Consider the following 18,223-nt stretch of genomic DNA (forward strand, 5'->3'; position numbering starts at 1 on the left):
CATTTTGTAACCTTCAGACGAATTACCAGGTTGGCACGGCCCCCAAAGAAGTTGGCATATAAACACGTGACCCTTTCCGCTCACGGGCAGCTCTCCGTGACAAGGATCCATTAAAGTTAGTGAAGCTCACGAATCTTCAAGTTCCATCAACAACAATGTCCCAAAGCTGAACTCCCCAAAAAGCCCTGTTCCCCCAATGAGATAACAACATCGCTGCTGGTTGATATCCACTATCTTGGAGTTCTTGCGTATTTCCTAGCTGCCGCTATTATAGTTAAGTGTTTCCCCCCCTCGCCGGCCAGTGGGCTGTTAATATCAATCAACAAAGAGTGAACCCCGAGGTCCCAGCTGAGACGAGGACCGCGCAGGAATAATAAAGAGGGGAAATAAAGGTACAAAAATATACGGCTTAAAGGGTGAAGAAGAAAAATGCGACATAGCAAGAGCCGGGAACCCATTATTTTGGTTATTGATTTTCATCATGCGAGGTTAGTTGGCTCTCTATGTATGGAATGCACACCTACATGATGGGCTGAGTTGGGGGGTGAGGGTCGGCGAAAGTCACATATATCTATATATTGCCTTCATGAAATTCCAATTGCCTCGCTCCCTACCAAACTTCTGTCCGTTTAATTGCCAACTAACTTGGCTTGGACAATGGATGCAGAGGCCCCGAAGTCCAGTACTGCTTCTGCCAAGAAGGCGCCGACATCCTCGTGAAGAATGACTGGTCTCTATTACCATTTATGGCGCTGTCAGATGGGGCGCATGCGTACGTTTTCCCCTATATACTCTTTGCCACCCCTGGGTTTTTTTTTTTCTTTTTTTCTTTCTTTTTCTTTTTTTTTTTTACTTTCCCATACCAAATCGTGCCTCGCCTAACAATATTCTTCAGATCCACCGAAGACTTCTCATATTTTACCCTGCAACAAAGTGCAACAGACTCGGAGCGTGCTACCTCCCTCTTTGGCATATCATGCACACGCCAGATAGATTCAGCATTACTGATCAATCGACCTCCGGAAGTGACGAGATCAACGGTCCAGAAGGCGATTGTGGCGGTTATTGATGAGCCCAGGCAGTTTGGGCAGTTGAGGCAGAAGTTGTCCATGGTGACGTCGGCTTGGTTTGCGCAGAGGTATGATCTTATGATCTTTGGTGGAGGAGGGAGCTTAAAAGGAATTTGTTAATGGGGGCCATTTCCTTATGAAGTGCACTCGTGGGATATGAGAGGTTGGGGTAAAAAATAAATTAAAGAAAAAATACCTCAGTGTGGAGATTAAGGAGGAAATTCCCTTTTGCTAACATACTTTTGGTCGATGTTAGGGATTTTTCAGATACGGATATTTTAAAGGTAGGGTTAGTCCCTATATTACCTCTCCTCTAGGAATAGTGACTCACGACCTCCATCGGAATGCAGAAATTCCAGGAAAGCCTCACGGAGAGTTTAAATAATGAGGACGGCCAGAAGGAGGAGTATCTTGGTGAGTGGTTCTAGTTTATCTTACGGCCGGAGGCTTTAATTCCTTTTCTAATTGTTTTTTTCTTTGAAGGACTTTCATTACGAGAAATGATTCACGAATTTAAACACCAGACTCTGGTTCTATTTAAATGCCTTTTATTACAGCCAAAAGTACTTCTCTAACTATTGATTACTCCACCTCTCGAGTTGAGAGTTGAATCCAAGCACATTGCTTACTACCCACTAGATGCTTTTCTTTGGCACTCGCTGCGAGCGACTCTGCATGATCCAATTCTCCCTTATTTCCTTGATACCCGGTCTTATCCACCACCTTGAAGATTGCGCAGACCCATCCTTTGATACCTATGCACAGACTGTTGTGAAACCTACGTCTCTCAAAACGAGCGAGAGAAGCTCATGTAGGCCTCTTCAGTAGTTGACATTGTCTGTATGCGCTCATTGACAGATTCTTAGTACTTGCATATATGGGATTACCTTTACAGATCTTCGGCAAGGTTTGCTTCCTAGCTCTCCCCCCTTTTTCGGTTGAAGCTCTGTTCTAAGATTGTGGTCAGGGAAGCATGTTTGGTCCCTATACGCCGCTTCAGCTCCTAGATCTACTTGCTGATTACGGTACGAAATCGTATGTCGTGGGGTCCACAAATTCCCTGCTTTTACAACAGAAGGACAGGTACAGTGATATACTCATTAACGTAAGTATTATAGTTAAATTCTGAGTTATTTATGGTATTGGTATTAAGTATTCGCAGCTCGACGAAGATTCTATCAATATCTCCTCACCATCTTTACGATCCGCCCTTTCACTCTCCGTAGCTGACCGGAGATGGATCGATTTCCTCACACAAACAATCTACGAAACATGGGATGACGCCCACCCAGAACGGCCTAAAAGTCATGGGTACTTAGGCTCTGAAGAATTTATTCGTCTTCAATTCGAAGAATATCTATTAGCCCTTCTTTCATGTGAAAAGTACCACAATGAAGTTCAGAATTGTTCCTGGACTCCATCGCCAGGCTTAGATATTGAAGGTGACCCTGCATCAGAATTTGGCACAGAGTTCCTGGAACGATGGCGGACCACGTCGAACTATGCTCTATTCAATCGCCTCACATCTGACTCACATCTCTTTTCTATCGTGGAACCCCGTCATCCCTGCGCTGGAGCCCTTGGTCTTGACGACATCCAAAGACGATTAGCTCAGCAAGTAGCTGAACTACACCTGGATGAAAGAGTGCGTGAGGGTCGAGAGGCTCTCAACAAGCACCTTGCCACGAGCCAAAGGAAGGTCAGCTCAGTATTCAACAGTTTATGGGCTGACATCGAGATCATACGAGAAAATCAGCGTAAGAGGAGTGACGAAAAATCCCAACAACGCACATCATCAGAACTTCCGTCTACGGATAAAGAGTCGATAGTCTCTCCACGAATATCGATTTCATTAAATAACAACCCCGGTTCAGGATCATGGACATTTGGGGCTCGAAAGCCACCCGCAGTGGATCTTGGTCAGGCACAAGCAACCGTTGCTGCGGCCGGACAACGTGCATCCGCCTATTTGTCCTCCTGGGGCTCTTGGGCAAACGATCGACGCAAGGAGTGGCAAGAGAGAAAAACTAGCGGTAATTTCAATACCACCGCTCCGTCTCCTACTACGTTAGCTTCGTGCCAAATCTTACCCGTCACGGCTGCTGCGACATCCAAGAACCAGGGAGAGTCGGGAAGTCGGGGCCGGGAGAAAGGCCCCAGTAACGGACACGGATCTAGAAAGTCTATGTCTAGTCTTAGCAGGAGCCTAAGCCGCAAGAAGAGATGGAGCAGTCTTCTACGGAGGAGTAGCGATATTCGCAGCTCTGATGCGGAGATTAATGATAATAATCCTACTAATAATGACGAGAGTAGCATTTGTGGTAATAACTCAGGAAGCCCTCGAGGAAGCCGTGAATTAAGGAGGAGCGACAGTAATAATAACGATAATGATAACAATAATAACAGCAGTAGCTCTAATGCTAAGGCCACCACGTCGAAGCGCGACCATTCGTTATCTGAACCGCCACTCGAAACGGTGTCCACAGACACAGGTAGAGCTCAAGAGACACCCCCGGGCGGACTGTCACCAATACTCACACCGGACGACAAATTACAGTAAACAACCATCCATCCGAACCCGCAATTTCGCCACTCCACCTCGATGAATGGACTGAAAGTAATCCCTTTACAACTATTGGCATATCGGGCAGTACGCAGTTGCCATCGAACTAAGTTCGTGTTTGTTGGGCTAAGGAGTAGGGGCTGCGTGAAACTAACAATAAGACTTATCCTTTTATTCTTCCACTTCTATGACCATTGGCGTTTCTTTGCCATTTCTCTTGTCTTCTTTTTGGATGGCATGGTTTGGATTGTGATGTTTCCCTTTGAAAACGAGATAAACTTTTTTTTTTTTTTTTGCGCCCCTGTGAAGGCTATGTGATGCATTTTTATGAGGGAAAATGTCCGAGTAATTAAAGGTACACGTCAAGCTTCTGGCGTATTCTAATAGTTTTGATGCTTCTTTTTCCTCAAATGCAGTGGGATTCCTTACGTTGTCCTGCTTGCTGTTCTTCTTTTCCCTTCTCATTTCATTTCAAGGCCAATTTTGTTTTATCTTTAACGTGTTTTCTTTTTTTTTTTTATTATTAATCTTTGGGGATATTAACTATACTTCTGCCTATGCATAGTTGCCATTAGCGCTTTTGTTTCAAGATGGTAATGATTTGAGTTTCATTGGAACTTCTCATGGGATTGATTGAATCACTGTCTGTGGCCTTCATTTCCTGATGTTTTTCATAAGCGCCTCTCTGTCATCATGTACCTCTTGTTCCACATATCAATTTTTTTAATTCTTGTTTCCATGCTGTCATCATATTTACAATTCTAGTTCAACTACTTCTTCAATAATGCTGAATTGAATACAGGCTGATGATGTATGTAGTTAAGTTCTTATGAATTTAGTTTCTAAGATTTTCTCTTGCGTCACATTCTTTCTATTAGAAGAATGATAGGGATGAAGGAGAGGAAATCACTTGCTAGATGCAACACACCACACTCACAGACATTTAACAAAAGCCTTCCTGAGATGATGTCTCCCTTCCCCCTCCCTTTCTCTCTTGATTCTGAAGCTATACATGATCGACAGGATTAACCAGACTTGTAGAAGTCACCACCAGTCTTCTTGCATCCATTCCCATTTCATTTTGTCACCTCTGTAACAATTAACTTCTAGTCTTTCCGTCCTTACACAACTCTTTCCTTGTCAGACTGGTTGCTCTTAAATTATGTATCTCTTCACATGAAATTTGTTTGTCATTTCCTCCACATCCCCGTCTGCTTGTTAACTTTCTCTTTTCAATTTCTTTCTTTGTTTTCAAGGTACTACGCAATATACGCCAAATCGTCCCCATCTAGGCGTTCAATATACTCCTTCTCCATCAACGCTTCGATGTTCCTCTTGATATCTGGTACCTTGGGCGGGAATCGGGCTTTCACCTGCTGAATAACCTCCTGCACTAATTGTACATGTTTCATCTTCTTTCGCGATTTCATGATACGCACGATCGCTGACTGCAACATAAATATGTTAAAAATAATCACAAAAGACAAGAGAAAGCTGAGGAAAAGGACGACAGGATGAAACTCACCTGAAGCAGAAGCTTCCGGTCCTCATCAATGGTCTTATGCGTATCATCCGTCTCATGCTTCTGTTCCGACTTCACCGAAATATTAAGGTTGACCTTTATCTTCTTGGCCTTGAAATTGTAGTTCAACGTGTATGAGGTCCCGACACATGGCTTGCCGTTCTCAGGTGACGGAATAACTACCTTAGCCTTGACTAGGATACCGAGGTTCGGTTCGAGAACTTCCGGCGAGAGAGCGGTGGCCTTTTCAATGTCTGAAAAGCTCAGGGTGTCGCTTTCGTTGAAGAGAAGGAGGATTCCCATTTGAAACGTAGATACCTGGAATGTATATGGAACTTTTGTGTTTTTGATGTAGTTGGCACGGATTTCTCCCTTGCATAGATTCCATAGCCAGGTAAGTTTGCGGCCGCTGTGTTTGTCGAAGTAGAAATTTTTGAATCGCTCTGTGGTCTTGACGATTTCTTGCGGGGGGATGAACTGGGTTGTTGGGGCTGTAAGGGGCCAAAATCCTGTCCCAAGGATTTGGAAATGAGGGTCTACTGACTTTTTCCTGTCCTCCTCGTCCATGACCTTTTCCTGCCAGTCTCGGTAGCTGGCGTTGAGATCCTTGGAGATTTGGATGTCTTGGAACATTCGCTGGAGTTTATTAGTGTATTCGAAGCCGCAGGCCTCTTTCAGTTTGCTGATCATGCTAGTTTCTGCATCATCAGAAACAGAACTGACATGGACAAGACGCTTGGCCAACATTCTAGAATAGAACTTCTGGAAAACATCTTTGTCTTCAATATATTTAAAAACGGTCATGATCTGCACAAGCATCTCTTCTAATTCCGACTCCTCAGGAGATTTGACTCCCTTTTTCAGCAAGGAATCAGTATATCGAGCTAGAAGTTCAGGGGATTTGGTTGAGCTTGTGTTGCAAAGTGCATTACGATTGACAAATTCCCGACATGCATTATCGAGCGAGCGGACAAATTCCGATTCTCCAGCAAAAGCCACATTCACCATGGATTGATATTTGGTGTGAACTTGTAACAGTGCATCGATGTAGAGTTTAGGTTCAACAGCATCACCGTTTGGTGCAACCTTTTCAACAGCCGCAAGGCCAGCCTTCCGAACATGTGTTTCGAATTTGTTACGCAGGGGGTCTAGTCCGTCCCTAATCCGAGAAAGCAGTCGATACATACGAGCAAGATCATCTTCCCGTTCGGTGTCCAGAAGAACTTGGAATTCATCTCGCAATAGAGGTGAGTGTGCCGCCACAAGTACATCCAAACACGTGTCCGTGAGATTTTTAGTAATGTCGGGATGGAGGTACAGGTCTACCCGGGCCCGTTCTTCTTCGAGGCGAGCCTCTGCCTTCTTCATATACTCAACGACGCTGTTTTCAGCTACAAACCGCTTCGACTCATTCTCGTAGTAGACCCTGGTTGCCTCAATGAAGGGCTTTTCGAAATAGAATTGGTAGACAACAAGGGTGGATTTAGTGCTGTCATTCTCGTCGAGCCCAAGAGACACGAACGAGTTAACAATGTTTTTAATCTGGGACTGTTCGATGGTTTCCCCGTTACGTTGCTTCTCGATCAGCTTCAGCACAGCATCCATTACACTCTTCTGCACTTTCTTGAAGAAGTCTTCTCTCCATTTCACCAAATGAAGTATATAGACGTCGTAAATATCTTTCTTCCCTTCGTCAACTTCTCTCTTTACCCAGTGACGATTGAGATATTTGAAAAGATGGTTGATATATTTTGCTGCAGTTGTGTAACGACTCCATTCTCGGATGTAAAAGGTCAACAGAGCTTCGTCGGAATGGCCGAGAGAGGCTTCATAGACGTCATGGAGATGACGGGAGAGGTATATGCCAAGGAGGTTATATAGTTCCTCCCCAAGAAGGTGAGCTAGGAAATTTTTTACAAAAAAAAAAAAAAATTAGCAAGCTTGGAGTCAAAGTTTAGGCATTAATTCAGGACCTACCTCCACGATGTGCACCTTGGGAAGATGGGGTACTAGGTGAGGAGATAGCCTTTTGTGATGTACAGAAGTTGTGCACGGCCCTATCCACGTTGTTAGCTTCGAATGATCCTCTGCTGCCTTCCAATGGTAGCGCGCATTACTGACGTATAGACTCCCATATACTAAGAGAGAATAAGACCAGTTAGCATAAATCCAAGAATTCCGGAAATAACAGGTCAACACCAACCGTAAGCATATCAATACCGCCCTCCAGTTGGGTCATCACCCGCTCAACTCCCTTCTCAAGATATGCCCATCTGCCCTAAGTCAGCCCGCTGATCCCCGAGTCCTTCTTGTGAATCCCACGCGCATATTGACGAGCAACACTCACGTTTCTTCAAGGTCATCTTTATGCGGAGTCTGGATCCCTGAAGGAGGCATGGCTGCACTCTCAATCTGTACCGAGGCTGGGCTGCGTGATAGACGGCGTATTAGTTTTGGGTAAGTTAACCTCATCGATGGAGGGGCGGTTTGGAATTATCGACCTCAGGATTTGGAAAACAGCCTGTCTGTTAGCCGGGGGGAGACAGGGCCTAGGAGGGCGGAGTGGCAGTTGATTGGGGGGCGTAACCGCCGGTGGTTTGGACGATGTGCTGTCACTGCTTCTTTGAAAAGGAAAGGAGCGCTTGTTAAAACAAAACGGGTGTTGGTGAGAGAAAGGCCGCCTGCCTTTGAATTCAAAATGCAAAACAGGAGGGGAATTAAGTAAAGGCAAAGAGAGTAAAACGAGATGGTATGCATGAACGGAGAAGAGGGAGAAGTATGAACGTATGAGAGTGTAAGAAGGAGTGTACGAGCAGGAGAGAATGAGTATGATGGTTTGCCATCGGCTGGTGGTGGTTGAAATGTTTACTTGGTAGTAAGTAAGATGAATGGCGAAGGCAGATCCAACCACCAGGAGGAAGGGAGTATTAGGTAAGCCACTAGTTGGTTGGAGGGAAGAGCCCCTAGTCTCGACCGGAACTTGGCGTGTTGTGTCTGGAATCTCTGATCGAAAGTTAACCAATTAGATAGTTAAAGAGACCGGGGTTGATGTTCATTCCTACGGTGTGAAATATGTTGACGGACAATGTTGATTGTGTCCTTGGGATATGATCTTGAGTAAAGTGGATATGTAGTAACTAGCAGAAAGTAGAGGGAAATTTATTCGACTGCCGTACAGCATGCCTCCCGCCATCAAACCCCTCTCCGTTCTCCAAAATAACCGTACCGACCAATTCCACCGTGGCATCGTAACCCCAACACTTCAGTCCAGCACTAACCCCTCCCCATATACCACAGCTCCTTCCAGCCTTTCACCTCCGCCTCAGAAACCAGCCACCATCTAACCTAAACCGGCGCCGTGGAACCCCAATGGACCTACACCAGGCATCCCTAACAGCCACTTCCACTCCACAACCCGCAAAGTGTTAAGCACAGTCTCCGGAAGAGCTAAGGTATGTTTCGGCCATAAGGATAACCCAGAGAGATTCGAGCCTGTTGTTTCCAAGGGGGATGTCCTTGTTGTTCCTGCCAGGGTGGTGCATAGGTTGCTGGAGCGTATCGATGGTAGGTTTAAGTGAGTTGGCGCCTACCCGCCGCGGCAGGAGTGGGATATGTGCTATAGGATGGAAGAGGAGGGGGATAAGGCGGTGGGGATTGGGAAGGTGGGTTTGTTTGAGAAGGATCCTGTTTATGGTGATAAGGGTCCTTTGTTTGATGTATGATTTTGGATGGATTAATGGATCCAGTCATTTTATAGGTCCGCATGAATGCGTAACATAACAGTCAAAGAGATTGGGATGTGAGGGAAAACACTATGAAATTCATGCTTGAGTGCATGTGGTGAAGTATATACAAAGATAAAAGCCTGGGATGAAAAGAAATGGCTTGATTGGAACTGACACTCTGTTTCTTTGAACCATCTGATCTCGCAAAACAGGTGAAATATGAGGAATAACAAGAAAGTTGGGAATTTGAAAAGTGAAGAAAACAATATCAGAAAAGAGAAATTGGCCAAACAATTGGTATACGTACAGTCCAAGTAAGAGAAAGACAAAATGGGGTAGCTTCGAACACAAAAATATTAAAAAAGAGATAGTAAATGATATCCAGAAGAAAATATCCGTTTAAGGGGGGAAAAAATAATGAAATGAAAATGAGAGAAAATTTTACTTGGCGGCTGCTCGCTCCACAACTCTGGATATGTTTGTTAGCATATATCTATCCCGTTCAATGAAATAGTAAAGGGAACTATAGAATGGAATAGGCAATATACCTTAGAGCACTGATCGCGAACGTCATTAGCCACGCTATTAAAACGATCAGCAACACAGAAGCTAACGCCTTCTGTCTCTCGCAAAGAATGTCGTTTCGAGGGACAAGAATTTTGTCTGCTTCCCTCGTTGTACAAGCACTCTGAACATTAGACAAATTCTCAAACGCCAGACTTAAATTGGCCGACGCAAAGACGATGAAAAACAAGTCGAGGAATATAAGCTTTAATTTGGCCTTTGCTGGTCGCAAGCCCAAGGGTTTACCCGTGTATTCATCGTATGTGATGTAAACCAGATACACCAGCGCGACTGCATCGACTATAATAGCCATATCGGGAGATGTGCCTTGAGGTTGGTGAGATTCCGTGGCATGGCGACGGATAGAACCGCCCAAGGCCAGGGCGACCACCGAAAACACGAAGACGGCAAGGCGGATAAGAAGAGGGACGATTGGGCTTCTCAGAATCTTGGACTGGGCGCGTTTGACCCATCTCCTCTTGCGTTGTTTGGAACCCAAAGCCTGTCCGCTTTCCGGATCCTTTTCGTTTAGATTAAGGCCCTGCCAGGGTTCTGAATAATCCCCCAGGTGCTCATTGAGCCAGTCCTGGTCAACGAGCTTCTCTTGGAGGTGTGTCGAACGCGGGTATGCGGTTAATCGGGCAAAAGTCTTCCATCTCGATTTGCGAGGCTCTGTCATCGAATAGTTGTAGTATGTAAAAGAATCTCGCTGATTCTCGTGTGGAGAAAAATTGTGTTGGGCAATGCGTGCGTCTACAGGTTGGAGCGGAGCGGTAGGAGAATGGGAAGGGAAGTCATTGTCATCATCCGCAAGTCTTACCCATGCTGTGTAGTGGAAGTGTGAATGTTAGAATCTCTTTCTAGCCAGTTAAGGAGCTTTGAATTGGGACGGGCTTGCCTGGGATTGTTCTTGCGGAGGGCAGCTGGAGTCGAGACTGGGCTGCAATGCTAATCTCTTTCGATGGCGCCGTGTTGTTTGGCTGATTCGAATTTTGATCCTGCAGGCATCGAACTCCGGAGACGCTCTCCTCGAAACCTACACTCGAAGACGAGACTGAGGTTCCTGATTTCTGCGGAGAAAGGGATTGGCCGTCCAGCAACAGCTCCGATTTTCTTGCGGGAGATCCGCCACTTTGCGCATCCAGGGGCTGGGGACGCAAGAGGGAATCTCCATATATTGCCATCACCTGGAATTAGATCCTTGCCCAAGGCGTGGCTGAGGTTGCTGGTGAAAATCAATGGGCCAACCTGTTGATCCGTTCCATCATTTTTGGCCGCAAACGATGGTAAGGTAACTATAGTTGTATCGAGAAACGGAATTCGGGGGAAGAAATGGAAAAGTGAAAGAAAGACAAATAAATGTAATATGGATAGACAGGAAACCGAAATACGCGTCGTACAGGGGGAATGAAGAAGGTTGTTGGGAGAAGAACGGAATGAATCGTGTTCAGCTCCGTATGTCGTCGCCCTCCGCCCAAAGGAAAGCGCCAAGCCAGGCCACCGCCAAAAACAGCCTCCGCCTAAATAACATTTGCCAGGGCTTGCTTTGATGTTTGGTTGTTGTTGGTTACGAATGACGTCTCGTCTAACTTCCAGGGTTCCAGACTGCGCCTCCACCTCACAGCATCAACAGTACAAGCAACTCGACAGTTTTCACCACCCCTTGACCGCAGTGCTCTATAGCTTGAAAAAATGCTCGTTCAAAAGGCTACTCGGAGCCTCCCAGAAATATTCCAAGCTTGTTGATTTACTTCTGATCACCGCAATTCTTGGAAACCATTCATCCACTTCCCGCACCTTTGCGATGCGGCTCTATCTCGTCCCTATCTCCACAGGGCGATCTCTCCTTTACTGCAAAAGAGCCAATACACAAGCTGCGAAGGAGCTGAGCCGTATTGACAGGATCACCGAAAAAGCATCTGCTACCTGGGCGGGGTGGGAGGAGGCTGATAAAGGCTGGAGAAAGATTCTCGTTGCCTATGGAAACCGTGTGCTCCAGCGAATACCTTACGAGGAATGGGGCCTCAAGAGCGTGCCACCGTTGAACACGAAGAGGGAGACTGAGGAGCTGGAAAGACATACCCAAGTTCCGTTGGTCTTCCCGAAAAATGTCATCAAGGAGAGCAAGGTGCTAGACCTTCTCAGAAAGATGGCTACTGAACGACAAAGTTTACACCGGAGCAGGATGTGGTGGAGTATTCTTATTGCGCCGCTGACGGCTCCTATCGCCCTCATACCTCTGTGAGGATTCCTCTTGGGATGCGACTTTCCATGGCGCTACTCCACGATACCTCCGCTGACTTTTGTTTTATTCTGATACCCCCAGTATTCCAAACGTCCCATTCTTCTACTTTGTTTACCGTGGGTGGTCGCATTGGAGAGGTAAGTTGCCCCAAGGAAATTATATTTTCTGTTCAGCAAACCATTTAATAACAGGGCCGACCTAGCATTGAGCGGCTCAAAACACCTCTGCTTCTTACTTGATAACAAACTCATACATCCCACATCCCTCCCGGCTTTGGAAAGTCACTATTCCAAAAATCCGGCTCTTAACGAAAAGGATTTTTCAGAGACAAATACTGGGAACGTCAACTCAACCGAAGTTATTCTGTTAAAGGAGTCAGATGGCAAGAAGCTGGCGAAAATCCTAGGTCCTCCTGAGCTTGCTGCGGAGGTGGAGAGGGCCGTGGGTCAAGTAAAACATTTTTTCAACGAGAAGAAACAACAGTGATCTGGAATCGTTGTGATCACTCGAGCATATTGGGCTGGGCCCTGCTCGGTTCTGAATCCACTTCGATTTATTCAGGCCGCCTCCATCCCCATCCCGTGATCATGTGCCGGAGTCAACATTTGAAGATCTCTGTCATTTGCTTGTTCTGCCAGCCATAAATTTTTTTACAACAATTTTCTTTCTTGTTTAATCGTTTTTCGATTTATCTGTATGATAAAATAGAGCGACGATACTGGTTGGGTTTCATGCCACGGCATCTGCAGGATTTGTAAAGTAGATATGTTTCTTTGCTCCATTTGTCATACATTATCCTCTTACATGTGGTTGAACCACTTCCTAAGTTCTCATTCTGGTCTGCTCCAAATCATCACATTCGTGCCAAATTTCACAGTGATTAATCAGTCACATATTTCCTTACATCTCACCGGGTCAAGACATCTAAGTGTTCTAACCAAATATATGCTAGAAACTGGTCTCCCACTGAGAACTAATGTATTTCCTTTTTGATACACGTCTTGCCCTTGCTTTAATTTCCTTTTTGGTCTAGTTTAATGCGTTTTTCCTATGGGTGAACCAAAGAAATTCTTAAGATGCACAGCACTCAAAAAATGTAGATTAATTATTACTTAGCACTATGGCTAGCACCATTCCCTTCTTTGAATATAGCCTTAATGATCTTGAGCTCTTTCATCTTTAATGTAACTAGTTATAGCATATATAAGATATGTAAGATGTTACCGGTTTGGAGATATCGGATTATGGATTAGGGGCTTGCTTGAAAAGCGATTGATGCGGAGTATGCGGTAAAGAAATCTTTAAAAAAAAAATAATTAAAAAAACCCCTTGAACCATTGAACATTGACTAAATATATTGACAACTTTCTTCATAAACTGCCTCAACTGTAGCCATCATGAAATACAAATCTTCATCAAAATTACAACTTGTTCGAAGCTGAAGACATCCAGGGGAACGCACTGCCACAGGATTTTGCGGGAGAATATTTTCTCCGACAGCCGCCCGCCAAACGTCACTTCTATCATTAGCGCCAACAGATGAACTAGACAACATCTCACCTTCACTCTCAGCACAGTTAACCGCTGCCACATGCTTCGCCTAGCCTTTCCAGTATGGCTGAGAAGAGAATAGAACAGTGGGAACTCGAGCGATACTGGGAGATTTTCTCCTCGCTTTCCAATGGCCACCCACACCTCAACAACGCGCAAGCCGCAACAGTCTTAAGAAACAGCCGATTAAGAGATAACCAGCTAGAGAAGGTGTGGGATTTGGCAGATGTTGATGGAGACGGAGAGCTGGACTTTGAGGAGTTTTGTGTTGCGATGAGGCTTATTTTTGACCTCGTTAATGGAGTATGTTTTCTTTTGATTTTCTTTTCGTGTTTTAAATGGGATGCGCGGGATGTGCGAGATGCGCATTTTGTTCTGCGGGTTCCCAAAGACATACATGGGGTTCTTGTTGCTTATACGATGATTCTAGGAATACACCGACGTACCCCATTCATTGCCAGATTGGCTAATTCCGGAGTCCAAGGCACATCTTGTTCAAGCTACACAGGCGCTATCAGGGCGGCAGCCTCAATTTGAACGGGTTGAGGACGATGACGATACACCTGGCCTCAAGGACGGGTTTGACTGGTACATGAGTCCGAACGATAAGTCCAAGTATGAGGAGATATATTCCGCGAACGAAAGTCGTGGAGAGATAACATGTATGTATTTCCGCCTATCCTATCCCACCCCAACTTTATCCTTCCATGGCCCAAAAGCACTATTAATCATTTCGATTTTCTCACCTTTCTAGTTGAATCACTCCAACCCCTCTACGATTCCCTTGCCGTGCCCGATACCGATATCCGTTCCGCCTGGAACCTCGTCAACCCCTCCGCCTCCCCTACAATCTCCAAAGACGCTACCCTCGCCTTCCTCCATATCCTCAACAACAGACACGAAGGCTATCGCATTCCCCGCACTGTCCCTGCCTCCCTCCGTTCTTCTTTCGAATCCAACAAAATCGACTATCAACTTAACAATGCCCGCCCCGCGCAACGATGGGGTGCTGACACTAATGTAGACACCAGTACTGGTCGTAAAGCTAAATTTGGGGACGCGTACCTGAGCCGACTAGGTGTTGGCGGGAGAACTACATATCGTCCCCAGGGGACGGATTTTAGCAGCACGATACAAGATGAGGAGTGGGAGAAGGTGCGGTTACGGCGTGAGCTGGCGGAGTTGGAGAAGAAATTGGAGGCTGCTAATTCTGCTGCGGAGTCCAGGAGGGATGGGCGAAGAGGTGGTGCTGTCAATGGCGGGCCTAATTGGCTGCTTATTAAGAAGGAAGCGCTGCAGATGTTGGAGTATAAGGAGAGGGAGCTGCGGGAGCTGAAAGAGGGGACGGGCCGCGTTAAGGAAGGAGAGAGTCTGGAGAGATTGAGGGAGGATGTGAAGACGGTTGGTGAACAAGTGGATGGCTTGAAGGCGCATTTGGCGAAGCGGAATGAGACTTTGGCGGATTTGAAGGAGCAGATTCGGGAGGAGAAGAGGGGTCGGTGATATGATGATATGATATGATGTAGATTGGATGAATGTGAAGCGTCAGATTTCCGTGATGCGGAGACATTCCTAAGATCCTCTATTTTTGATACCTGTATTTAGTACATATTTCCCCTTGTCTATCTAAGCCCTGTTTTTCTTGTAATGTGTCGGGCATATGTCATGTTTCTTTTTGCCGTGTTTTTGTTCAGCGGAATTGATTTTTGTTGGAAAGAATTGATATATCCGTCTTTTGTACTGTTTGCTCGAGTTGTGATCTTTTAATTGAGGGTAACCTTCTTTTAAGTGTATGACACATAGATAGCTGTCCGATAATTACGGTCCTAATTAGAATTTTTGTTCGGTAAACATTTTAATCGTCTGAAGCGGTTTCTGTGTGCATTGAAGCCCTTTCCGCAGACTATCGTTAATAAACTTACTTCAATCATCCATCAAAATTCCGAAATGAATGCAGTCCGCTCTAAAGAGGCCGGCCGGCCACTCAATTCCAAACCAAAAGCATTAACTAATACAAAATATACCCCATGACAGATAAAGTAATCTAAGCGTCCCAATCCTTTATCCGGCTATTTAGTAGAAATCTCAGCAATCATGGCGTCTGCCTCCTTCTTAGGCTCCACAGCAAAGAAACTGCTACCACCCTTATCCAACCCCTTCTCAGCTCTCTCATACGCCTCATCACTTCGGTCAGTCAAGACATCCAAATCCCGCTGTGACAGCAGAGATTCCGGCGTCGACCCCACACCACTACCAACATCCAAGACTTCGAAGCCAGAGTCCCTGAGAACTTTTCGTAACTCTTCCGCTTCAGAGACTGTGGACGACCCCGCAGCACCAGGTTCCAGCAAGCTTTTAAACTTCCCCTTTTGAATAACTAGCTTTTCCAACTTACGCTTGGAATCTGCTTTTTCGAGAAGTGTTTGTTCCACAGTACCCCTCGTGGCGAGACGGTAGACTATTACGGGTTTCGTCTGGCCGATGCGGTGAGCGCGATCTTGCGCCTGAAGATCTTGTTGCGGATTCCAGTCCGAGTCGAAGAGGATGACAGTGTCCGCAGCTGTCAGGTTTATGCCCTGGCCACCAGCACGGGTGCTGAGGAGGAATATTCTATAGTTCGGGTCTGTATTGAAGGCAGCGATTTGAGCTTGGCGGTCGGCCTGGCTGACAGCGCCGTCGATGCGGCAACAGTTCCATCCACGGAGGTACACTGCGTAGTCCTGTAGTATGTCGAGTTGGGTTTTAAATTGGGAGAATATAAGGATTTTGTGGTTTTTGGACATTAAGCAGGGTATCAGGCGGTCAATGAGGAGCATCTTTCCCGACGAAGTTATGAGGGAGGAGTCAACGCTCGATGGGTCATCATCCCAAGGCCAGTAGAAGTTGTGTGGTGAATTGCAGGCTAATCTGGCCTGCATCACGGGGTTCTGGAGCTTTTTTGAAGCAATTTCCTTTTCTATGATCAGAAAATTAGAAAGGAGGAGAAAATGTATCACAACTCAAGGGGCATTCTTACTGGCAAGTTGAGCGGTCTTGGCTCTCTCAATTCTCTCTAGTTCACTTTCACTTTCTTCCAATTCCTCAGGTTCCGATTCAAGTCCTTGTTCGAGACGTCGCAATCTAGCGTTGAACTCTCGATCGCTAACGTCTTTATAGCTTGGACGACCCCTTGTGCGCCGACCAGAACCCAGAGAACTTCCTGGTGTGGTTTCACGGCTTGATTTCGAGCTCTTGTTCGGGGTGGTGAAGCCGCTGCTGGAAGCTTTCCGTTTTAGGCTTTGGGGTCTTGAGGTCTTCGCAGAATCATTTCTGGCAATGATCCTCTCAGCTGCCTTTCCTTCCAAATATGCCCTGCTTGACCCGTTCATAATTTCAAGATAGAGATTCTTCTGCTCTGGGGTTAGTGGTGCATATAGCACATATTCCCGCTTCTTGGGAAGAGATGCTTCTACGTCTGTCTTAACTCGTCGTAGCAAAAATGGCTTCAGGATGGCGTGCATAGTAGAGACTAGGTTCCGTTTGCGCCGCTCAATGACGGACTTTTGGCCCCTGTTATCTAGCACGGAGGAGAAATCAAACCAACTCTCAAAGCTGCCAAGGTCGTTAAACACTTCGGGCAGGAGAAAATGAAGAAGGGACCATAGTTCAGCAATATTGTTTTGCAGCGGAGTTCCTGTAATGAGAAGGCGGTTCGCGGAGTTGTATGTGAGGAGTTCCTTGATTAAACGACAATTCAGATTTTTCAATCGATGACCCTCGTCCTGTTGGGATCTGGTTAGAGTAGTTACGGAAAAGAATACCCGCAGTTCGATCGAACTTACAACAATGATATATTTCCACTGGTACTTCGCCAAATACTTGCGGTCGTTCATGCAAATCTCGTACGACGTGATCACAACCGGGAAATCCGCCTTTTTTTGATCTTGCAATTTCATCCGTTGATCCCGTACCTCGCTACGTTCCTCCTTACCACCATGATAAAGCACAGTCTCAATATCTGGAGTCCAGCGTGCAAATTCGGCTACCCAATTGCTTACCGTACTAAGCGGTGCTGCAATCAAAAAGGGGCCTGAAACATTGTGTTCCTTAAAGAATGCAATCAAGGAGATAGCTTGAACCGTTTTCCCGAGACCCATCTCATCGGCCAGGATCCCACAAAGACCATTCATCCAAAGGGACTTCAGCCATTCCAAGCCCTCTAACTGGTATTCTCTCATCTGGCCACCCGTTACTAGTTTGGGTTGCTGAGTAGCTACCAGATTCTGCTCTCCTATTGCTGTAGGTTTCGCCTCATATTCATCTGCTGCTTGTTCTAAAGCTTCCTGGATAGTGGGATTGTCCTCTGAGATCTGTACATCGGCTTTCTTAAAGTAATTCGAGATAACATTTCCACTACTGTTTTTCTTCGGATGACTTCTTGTCGGCAACTTCGTTTGCTTGCCATTACTGGATCTGGTATCAGTGGATGGCACCTGTTTAGCGTGAGATGGCTTGCCCCCCCCTCTGGTGGCTCTCTTCTCAGACGTTGTAGGAAGCGGCTTGTCCTTCGATGACGATGCAACTTGTTTGGCAAGTTTGCGCTTCGTTTCTTCTTGCTGTTTTCTTTGTTGTTCTTTCATTTTATCTGCCATGATTGCCACAAACACCTATGTGGTGTGATTAATAGGTGCTTTTTACTTTGCTACTGGAGGAATTGGTACAACAATATGAACCTACAGAGCTTGTCTTAAGCAAATTGGTCAAAGCCTTAGCCTTGACATCCATACCCTCCTCGTCGTCCTCTTCCACATCAATGTGCTCGACGGCAGAACCTAGTGACTCATCCGCCTCCATTTTGGAAGGATTTCCTTTCTTGGTGGAAGCAACTGTAGAGGGAGACGATGGTTGGGTCGATGGTTGGGGAGTGTTCCCTAAGGAATCAACAGAGCTTGTAGCCATTTGTGCTCTTATAATGTGTTATCCATGCACACGTATTGCTGAGCA

At 45.9% G+C, this 18,223-nt stretch overlaps 6 protein-coding genes across 6 annotated transcripts; 3 read left to right on the forward strand and 3 right to left on the reverse strand.

Annotated features, from left to right (window-relative positions):
* Nucleotides 1-429: 429 nt before the first annotated feature.
* Nucleotides 430-3,743, forward strand: PADG_02154 (uncharacterized protein; the record flags this gene model as incomplete). Its single annotated transcript, XM_010758922.1, has 11 exons — nt 430-488; nt 668-772; nt 896-1,138; nt 1,327-1,354; nt 1,421-1,484; nt 1,554-1,633; nt 1,710-1,881; nt 1,937-1,977; nt 2,038-2,175; nt 2,233-3,562; nt 3,628-3,743. 11 exons carry the CDS (start codon nt 430-432, stop codon nt 3,741-3,743), a joined length of 2,376 nt encoding a protein of 791 aa, XP_010757224.1.
* Nucleotides 3,744-4,892: 1,149 nt separating this feature from the next.
* PADG_11387 (uncharacterized protein) lies at nt 4,893-7,552 on the reverse strand (the record flags this gene model as incomplete). Its single annotated transcript, XM_010759636.1, has 6 exons — nt 4,893-5,081; nt 5,159-7,056; nt 7,133-7,212; nt 7,277-7,293; nt 7,359-7,428; nt 7,503-7,552. 6 exons carry the CDS (start codon nt 7,550-7,552, stop codon nt 4,893-4,895), a joined length of 2,304 nt encoding a protein of 767 aa, XP_010757938.1.
* A 1,769-nt stretch (nt 7,553-9,321) lies between these two features.
* On the reverse strand, nt 9,322-10,628 carry PADG_11388 (uncharacterized protein; the record flags this gene model as incomplete). The annotated part of the gene is made up of 3 exons (XM_010759637.1): nt 9,322-9,349; nt 9,429-10,259; nt 10,381-10,628. 3 exons carry the CDS (start codon nt 10,626-10,628, stop codon nt 9,322-9,324), a joined length of 1,107 nt encoding a protein of 368 aa, XP_010757939.1.
* Nucleotides 10,629-11,017: 389 nt separating this feature from the next.
* Nucleotides 11,018-12,175, forward strand: PADG_02156 (uncharacterized protein; the record flags this gene model as incomplete). The annotated part of the gene is made up of 3 exons (XM_010758923.1): nt 11,018-11,685; nt 11,771-11,826; nt 11,892-12,175. The coding sequence occupies 3 exons, from the start codon at nt 11,018-11,020 to the stop codon at nt 12,173-12,175; spliced, it is 1,008 nt and encodes a 335-aa protein (XP_010757225.1).
* Nucleotides 12,176-13,303: 1,128 nt separating this feature from the next.
* Nucleotides 13,304-14,743, forward strand: PADG_02157 (actin cytoskeleton-regulatory complex protein END3; the record flags this gene model as incomplete). Its single annotated transcript, XM_010759416.1, has 3 exons — nt 13,304-13,543; nt 13,671-13,902; nt 13,995-14,743. The coding sequence occupies 3 exons, from the start codon at nt 13,304-13,306 to the stop codon at nt 14,741-14,743; spliced, it is 1,221 nt and encodes a 406-aa protein (XP_010757718.1).
* Nucleotides 14,744-15,309: 566 nt separating this feature from the next.
* Nucleotides 15,310-18,178, reverse strand: PADG_02158 (uncharacterized protein; the record flags this gene model as incomplete). Its single annotated transcript, XM_010758924.1, has 4 exons — nt 15,310-16,196; nt 16,257-17,001; nt 17,062-17,886; nt 17,957-18,178. 4 exons carry the CDS (start codon nt 18,176-18,178, stop codon nt 15,310-15,312), a joined length of 2,679 nt encoding a protein of 892 aa, XP_010757226.1.
* Nucleotides 18,179-18,223: the final 45 nt, after the last annotated feature.

This window comes from Paracoccidioides brasiliensis (genome assembly GCF_000150735.1).
Source record: "Paracoccidioides brasiliensis Pb18 unplaced genomic scaffold supercont2.2, whole genome shotgun sequence".
Lineage (NCBI taxonomy): Eukaryota > Fungi > Ascomycota > Eurotiomycetes > Onygenales > Ajellomycetaceae > Paracoccidioides > Paracoccidioides brasiliensis.